The 8,288-nt window shown below is 39.4% G+C and overlaps 1 protein-coding gene across 2 annotated transcripts; it reads left to right on the forward strand.

Moving 5' to 3' along the window:
* Nucleotides 1-615: 615 nt before the first annotated feature.
* Nucleotides 616-7,777, forward strand: cnot8 (CCR4-NOT transcription complex, subunit 8). Of its 2 annotated transcripts, XM_085364118.1 has the most exons (7): nt 616-679; nt 4,105-4,330; nt 4,730-4,923; nt 5,504-5,665; nt 6,273-6,417; nt 6,565-6,675; nt 7,044-7,777. In XM_085364118.1, exons 2-7 carry the CDS (start codon nt 4,214-4,216, stop codon nt 7,170-7,172), a joined length of 858 nt encoding a protein of 285 aa, XP_085220244.1. In that variant the 5' UTR covers nt 616-679; nt 4,105-4,213; the 3' UTR covers nt 7,173-7,777. The 2 variants fall into 2 exon arrangements, with proteins under 2 accessions (XP_085220244.1, XP_085220245.1); XM_085364119.1 differs by lacking the exon at nt 616-679 and having other exon boundaries at nt 4,016-4,330.
* The last annotated feature ends 511 nt before the right edge of the window (nt 7,778-8,288 follow it).

Here is an 8,288-nt window from a genome sequence, read left to right on the forward strand (position 1 = left end):
TTTGTGTTTAAATTGCAGGGTTACATGTTGTCAGTGGTTTTTGACTTTTTGTGTGCGCACATACTTTCTTTGGCTTCTCGTGACTAAATTAATCTCGTGACAGAATCCTTGGTCTGATGAGAAACCAGACATGTTTTTTGTTAATCCTTTATAGAAATTATCATTTCAATTTTTCAGTCTGGCTAATTGACTGTTTTCACTGTGGTTGTGTCTTTGGTAGAAAATAGTTCTTATGGTGGAGGGATTATCCAGATCAATGTAAAAGCACCTCTTTCACAGTTTACAACATTACAATTAGATTACCAGTGAAATTTATTAATGTATATGTTATAAGAAGTAGATATATGAATATCTGAGTTAAAGCACAACAAAAAAATTTAAAGGTAATCCTGAAGTGTCTGAAGTGAAACCATCTAGACGTTAGGGAATTCAAAGTAAAAATATATTTGAAAGCAAAAAATAAATAAAGATGAAAATATCCAAAAATGGAAACAAATGTACCCCAGCATGTCATCTTATCACTTTATATTCTCCGGTTCGATGGGTGGCGCAGTGCCCATTTGAAGGTTCTCACCTAATAAACGCAAAGAGGAAGAAGCAGCAACAGCAGAAAGAAAGCGAAGAAGAAGATAGGGGTGCTATCACCTAGCTTGGAAGGGTACGTTGAAGAAATTTTCAGGTAAATTATTTTCTTTATTCTTCCACAGCAGCGCTGTGGTGTAGTTGAAGTGCGTTCAACTATAGTGAGACTATGAGATGTAGAAAAGCAGAGCTGCTTTTATGTAATCTCCGTTTCCGTGATGGTAGCTTTCCCGACAACGCGAGGCTTAGCTCGTAAACGTTAGCCATTCGTGCTAAACGCCGTGCTAGCTTCAATATTTTTTTTTTGCAGTGTCGTCAGTTTTATTAAAAAAAAAATTAAGCTGCACGTTATTAAAAGCTCTCAAACTTTTAGCAACAATTTCCCCCCAAAAAAAGACCCTTGTGCTTTTTTCATTTTAGCATTTAGCATTTGGGTTAGCTAGTCTAGTATCGTAAACAAAAGCCAATGTGAGTTCTTCATGATGTCATGGTAACACAAAGGCGCTTTATACCTGTCACTGTAACAGCAGGCATCACTATAATGGGACACCTTTCAGTAACAGGTTAAAGTCCTTCAAGAACAAAGTGTCGCCGCTCGGTGGTCAGCACAGGGTACTTATATGGGTAGTTATTTTGGAGCATTGTCTAAGTTCATGAGCTCGATACTTCTAAAAACTGGATGTGTAGAATAACCCACACTTAAAACGGGTAGAAGGCTGAAAGAGCCTTCAATTAAAATACCTTTGATTTGTTCTTAGTGCTGCGTGTTTAAACGGCACATCCTCGGTTGTTTTTTCGTGTTTCACACCCATATGACTATAGTACTGATTACTGTTTTTAGTGGTTATATTAATTTTTTTACGTTACGTTGTATACCGTAGTCTTTGTAGTAAAGTTCAGGATTTTATTTACGTACTTATCTATATATGTATGTATTTATTCTCTTTATGTCCACCAGTGAGATTTTGACCAGGAATTTGCTACAAACAAACAAACAAAAAAAACCCACTGATTTTAAACATTTTTTTTAAAAGTGGGTTTAATTTACTAACGTTTTACATATTTCAAAACGAAGTTTGTGATGACATATGACTAGCTGAAGCACCGTTTATAGTATTTATTTCACTATTTAAATTGTAAGAGGAAGTATAACTGCTGAACAGTTTTTTACTAAAGTAAAGTAACCATATTTTTTCAGGAGTTGCACAATGTTTTTAGAGATCCACTTGCAACTTGAAAAATAGAGGAATAGGTGCCCCTCTGTCACCATGCAACCGTATCACTAATTTCCATCCACTGTTTGCTCTTCCTGTCATATGGATTGTTACTACGGAGAGCTCAAGCTGTGCTTGATGAAGAAGTCATTTGTTTATTTTTGGGTCACACATTTCCAGCTGCTAGTTTCTCTCATGTACCTTCATATCCTGGTTGTATACAACAGCGTATGCGCACTAAACGCATGGGATCATCCTGTGCTTGATGTCACAATGTTTTTATCACACAAAAATTTGTACTGGCTTCATCGGATATGGTATAACCATCGTACCCATTTTATCTCTTTTGTGTGGATTAATTTATCTAATATAAGCAATCTAACTACCGTATTTCCCGGACTACAAAGCGCACCTGAATATTAGCCGCACAAGCTAAAATCAGGGGAAAATCCTGTTTTGTACATACATTAGCCGCACCTGACTAAAAGCCGCAGGTGTTTCAATGTTGACTTATCATATGTAAGAGAATATGCACAAAGGGAATTGTCAGGAAAGAGATGGCTGTTTGGAGACACACCCCTTTTATTAATATTTTGAAAAACAAGTTATGAGTACATATTTGCATAACCTTTTAGGTATATGTACAAGTAGCAGTAATTACAAGTAGGAAACATGTACTGTGCTTCATAAATGAGTAACAAATGTAGTACATAACAATAACCTACAGCACACCAGAAAAATAGATTCAGACTACCTTTTAGGCTCAGTTGCAGTGACACAGCTTTAACAAGAAGAAAAGTCAGTCATTCACCACCATCTTCCTGCCCACTAAAACCACCAAAGTCCTCTTCTCCAGTGTTGGATACGAACAGGCTCAGGGTGGCTTCATCATCCACACTCAGATTCTTTCCTTCGTTGTCACTTTCAAAACCAAAGAAATCCTCGTTGTCAGTGTCAGAGTCGAACACCCTCAGAAGGGCCGTGGCGGGGTCCTCCTCTCCATCATGCAGCAGTCCAGCCCTTCGAAATCCGTTGGTGATCATTGATGTTTTCACACTTTTCCACGCTGTCAGAATCCACCGGTGGAGTTGAGCATAACTTGCTTTTCGCAAGTTTATCGCCGCACATCATCCACGACTCCCGCTGAACGTGTAGCGCTACTTTGAAGTTTGTTTTTCGCGCTACTTGTACGGCACTATGTTGTCTGGCGGATGGACACGTGACCAACACACCACTCTTGAACCCCGATACTGTGTGTCTGATCACATGCCCTTCCGCCAGGCAACGTAGTGCCGTACAACAGCGGAACAAACAAAACAAATCGTCTTACGATATGACAAAAATCATGGACAATCCATAGAAAAGCCGCACCTGACTAAAAGCCGCAGGGTTCAAAGCTTGTGCAAAAAGTAGCGGCTTATAGCCCGACAATTACGGTAAGTGGTCGGAGGTAGTTATCAACCCGACAAGTTTACCCAGGGTTTCTCTATCTAGTTAAAAGCATGTTTACATAAAAAAGCTGGTGGAGGCAGCATATAACCAATCATACTGATGAATAAGCAAGAGAACAACTAATTTTCCAGTGGAGGTCATAACTATACTATTAGAAAATGTGAACACCGTAAAAACTTACTACAAGCTGAAAGCGACAGTTTCATTGTTTCACTTCTGGTTTTTATAGGTAAATGATAATTATGAAAACAGAGTTCACACGTAGACTTAAACCTATGTGCAAATTTGTAATTTGCAATAAAGTTGTGTCAAAATTTTGCATAGCTGTCAAGGAAAAATCAAGAGAACCCAAATTTCTCATCACGGAAACACAAAAACTTGACTCTTCATGCACTGAGGTCTGGTGGATCTTTAAACCTTTTTTTTCTGTTTGTTTATTTTGGTTTTCCCAAAGATTTTTCCAGAGAATTGATTGAATTGGTTGAACTGTCAGTAGGTGTGGATTTCATATCTCAAACATACCCTGTTGAACAAATTTGGCCGTGAGTTCTTTAGCACTGGACTAGCCTCATAACACTGGAAAGAGTTAACCCTGAAGTTGTGTTAATAAGACCCAATCCTGCTTTATAAGACCGACCTCAGGTGTCTGACTGTCTGGCAACCCTACGATCATGAACTGATGTACAAATTGATGAATAAAATTTACCAGAATACAGATAATTAAGTGACTTGACTGCAAACCTCTCTATTAATGTGAAAATGAAAAGTATTCCCATATGTGTGTGTTCTTTTCTCGTGTTACAAGCATTAATTGGCCTTCTCTTCTGATACCAGTTTTCTTTTCATCTTCCCCCAGAGTTGTGTTTTTTTTCTTTTTTCTTTTTTTTTTCCTTTTTCGGTGTACTGCCGCCCGCCGCCTCGGTAACGAGTGCTTTTGTTGGGCTTTTTTCACCTGACCTGCCAACATGCCAGCCGCACTTACAGATTCCAGTCAGATAATCTGTGAGGTCTGGGCGAGCAATGTTGAGGACGAAATGAGGAAGATTCGGCAGATTATTCAAAGCTACAATTACATTGCAATGGTGAGTCTCTGGCGTGATGGCCTAATTTCTTTGTCCAATGTTTTTACACAGTTGAATTTGAGGTGAATTTTGTGATATAGTCTTTTTTTAATTTAGTAGCTGTGGTTTTACAAATGACATTTGTCTCTAGATACCTGCCCTATTGGTATCTTTTTTTCCTGCTCCCATTTATTTATTTTTAAAATCTCTGTTTATTGATGTTTTCTGTGGGGGGGGGGCAGTTGATCTCAAATATTATTTTCATATTTAATCGTAAAATTTACCTAAATGTCCTTAAAAGACTCATGGCTACTCATTTCCTTAGCTTTCACTGCTCTCAGGCTCTTATTTCAGTGAGTAATGACAGATTTCTGAGTGAAGAAAAACTGTAAACAAACACTTGTTGATATTGTTCACCAGGACACAGAGTTCCCCGGAGTTGTTGTCAGACCGATTGGAGAGTTTCGGAGCACAGTGGATTACCAGTACCAGCTGCTGAGGTGCAATGTCGACCTCCTGAAGATCATCCAGCTTGGGCTCACGTTCATGAATGAGGAAGGAGATTATCCCCCTGGCACAACAACGTGGCAGTTTAACTTCAAGTTTAACCTTACGTGAGTGGACTCTCTTTAAATCCTCGTTCTTTTCATTGTGTTGCAACCATCTGAACGTTTTAGTGTACTGAATGTAGAGAAGAAGGGCTGACTTAACCACCTGCTGCATTATAACTTCATCTCCACCATATGTCTACATGTCTTTGGAACTAAGTTGAAATCATGTTAGAGCAATTGTAAATTGATTGTTGCACTCATAGACTGTATGTAAAAGATGGACACAGCTGGCTTTTACAGCACCTTCTGGTTAAAGTCCTGTAGTTAAGGGTCAAACTGCACAGTGACAGTTTCAGACATACCCTGCTTTGCTGCCCTCTTTGACAATACAAAATGAGCATTATGTCATATTTGGTAAGTTTTGAAATAGTAACTGACAATTTGCTCTGTGACTTCCTGATGAGATCAAAAGAGCCAAAGGGTTGTTTTTTTTCCCCGTAGATGTCTATACAACCGCAGGTCTTTTTGCAGCTGCGGGATTCGCCACCTGCTGGCTGTTTAAAAAGGCACATTTCAAAGCGTGAAGCTTTTTTTTAAACGGTGTGAATTTACTAAATGTGTTTTTCTCCGGTTCTCCTTCCAGAGAAGACATGTACTCGCAAGACTCCATAGACCTGCTTCAGAACTCTGGCCTCCAGTTTAAAAAACACGAAGAGGAGGGAATCGACACGCTCTACTTTGCTGAGCTCCTCATGACGTCCGGCCTGGTGCTGTGTGAAAACGTCAAGTGGCTCTCCTTCCACAGGTCAGTCGTGTGTTTGCACCCTACACCACCTTTTAGTTGTATACAATAAAAAAATGATTTTAACAATAAATAAATGGTGTAACGTTGCTCTCTGCAGACCTTTCTAAAACCATGAATGAAGCTCAGCATGTGTAGTGTTAAAGCAAACTGAACCGTTTTCTTAGAGGTATTTCTGTGATATTTCTGCATCTGTGAGGTGTTCAACGAGTTTCTGAATCTCTGTTTCTTTTAGCGTTGTTTCTATCCCAGGAACTTTAACCAAAGAGTAGGAGGTTTGAAGGAAATGGATTCCATGGCCACCGGGATCTAAATTAAACTCTGAGAAATAATTTTAGTGTCCCAAAGAAGCAATAAGCTGAAAGAAGGGAACATTTGACTTCCTTTAAAGCTCCTGGGACTAAAAGTTGTGGATACTGGTGGAAATGAAAAGGCTGAACCTGATCAGTTTAGACATCTGTTACATTCTCCAAGACACAGTCCACCTAATTTCTCAATTTCATTTCGGGAAATAATTTTAAATAAGTCTCGTTCCTGCAGAGAAGACTGTAAGTAATTCTTTAGACATCATCAGTGTAACCCAGCTGTCCTCTTGTCCTTTGGTCCTCAGTGGGTATGACTTTGGCTACTTGGTGAAGCTCCTGACGGATGCACGCCTTCCCGAGGAGGAGCACGACTTCTTTCAGATCCTCAACTTGTTTTTCCCAGCGATCTATGACGTCAAGTACTTGATGAAAAGCTGCAAGAACCTGAAGGTAAACCTGGATAATTGAGTCACTACATCTGAGTTGGTGCTTCGGCTAGACTTGAAGCTGTTAATGGCTTCGCTTTTAAATAGAAGACATCTGTCAGATCAGATCAGGATGAGTTTTGACAGATATCTGACCGTGGTGTGTTTGCAGGGAGGGCTACAGGAAGTGGCAGACCAACTGGAGCTGAAGAGGATTGGACGGCAACATCAGGCTGGGTCCGACTCACTGCTTACAGGCATGGCGTTCTTCAGGATGAAGGAGGTACGCTCTCACAGATACCGGTTTGATCTCTGGTAGAACTCACGATGGCATCTGCAGCATTATTAAATGCTCATGTTTGCTCTTTATCCGAACTTTGAGTTACTTTGGAGATCTGAGTCAAAAGATCAGATATTACAGTAGTTTAATGTAATTTACCACTTTAAATATTTAATGTTATTCACTAAACTCAAACTGGACTTATTTAGCATGTTTGTGAATCCAAACGTCCTTTCTTTGAAAATAAATATGAATTTAAACTAATGGAAATCAGATACAAATTAAGCAAGTTTTGATCAAACAACATTCCTGTTTGCACACCTGAGACAGTGTTTGAGTCATGTCAGTGAAACTTTATATTTTGTCTGCAGCTTTTCTTCGAAGACAACATCGACGATGCAAAGTATTGTGGGAGATTGTACGGCCTGGGCTCGGGCTCCACCCAACCCCAGAACGCCATCTCCAGCTCGGGCCAGGAGGAGACCAACAACAAGCACTGACTGAGCGCTCGACCCTCCAAGTGGAACATGCACTTGTTTTAAAACCCAACCAGCAGACCCCCCACCACATGCTCTCAGACGTCCCTCGGCAAGACTTTACTAAATGCATATTTGTTTGAGCGTCGCCCTGCCAAGTGACAGTGGCTCCTTCACCGCTTTCTTTTTAGTCACTTTTATGAGTATATGGCCATATATTCATAAGACTTTTTTAAAAAAGCTTTTTTTGTTTTCTTCTCTCTCACAGCATCAGTGACATCTTTCTTTACAGCATGGGACCAGCTGCTCGATCTTACTGTGATTTTTAGACCAAACATTGACACGAAAGGTCGGGTCTTTTTCATCAGCCGGACTCTTCTCTTGTTGCAGGGATTTTTTTTTCTTTCCTTCTTTCTTTTTAAGTTAATGCTGGAAGGGCCTGTAAATTAAAATGTATAATTTTGATGCAAATAAATGTTTTAGCTCTTTTCCACTTTGAGAAACTTTTAACAGTGGGAGTTGGAGTGTATAATTGTGCTTGGGTACTCACATGCTTCACTGGCCAAACTGCTGTCCTTCTGTACATTCACCCTCAGATCAAACTGTCCACGGTCACTTGTGCAGGTGTTGTGGTCACTTTTCTTTTTTTACATTCTTCATTGTTTTAAACAGTTGTACATTAAATTGTTTTGTATTTTCAATGCAAGCAAAAAGCATTTGCTCTTTTCTTAAGTAGATTTACAGAAACACAGTGTGTGTCTGTGTGTAGAAGGGTTAATGATATATAGATGGACTCCATCACAGTTTGTGCTCATAGAGAAAATTCTGATAATTTTGGAGAGAGAAGATGAGCATTTTGCACAAATGTACAGCTTTCTGAAAACAGGAAAATCATCTCCTCCTAAATTTTGCTTCAACTCCTAAACCATTTGGTGCTACAGAGAAAATTCTGATGGTTTTTGAAAGGTGAGCTTTAATTTTACAGGCAAAATTAAGAAATACGTCCAAGCAGCCTGTACGATACAACAAAGACTTCTGTGATGTTCTTTTGAAGATGTTCATTGAAAACGAAATTTGACATGTCAGTGTGTATATCAAAGGTGTGCTAAGACGACCATTAGTATGAGTTTTTCTAAGGGA

Source organism: Diplotaxodon limnothrissa, linkage group LG10, assembly GCF_057381915.1.
Source record: "Diplotaxodon limnothrissa isolate DT_005_m linkage group LG10, D_limnothrissa_male_GT1.1, whole genome shotgun sequence".
NCBI classification, from domain to species: Eukaryota; Metazoa; Chordata; class Actinopteri; order Cichliformes; family Cichlidae; genus Diplotaxodon; species Diplotaxodon limnothrissa.

Excerpts from the sequence above, each read along its gene's own strand:
- cnot8 (XM_085364118.1), top strand. The coding sequence starts at position 4,214 with ATGCCAGCCGCACTTACAGATTCCAGTCAGATAATCTGTGAGGTCTGG. Across the intron at positions 6,418-6,564 it reads AAAGCTGCAAGAACCTGAAG|GGAGGGCTACAGGAAGTGGC; the intron begins GTAAACCTGGAT and ends GTGTGTTTGCAG. Across the intron at positions 6,676-7,043 it reads CGTTCTTCAGGATGAAGGAG|CTTTTCTTCGAAGACAACAT; the intron begins GTACGCTCTCAC and ends TTTTGTCTGCAG.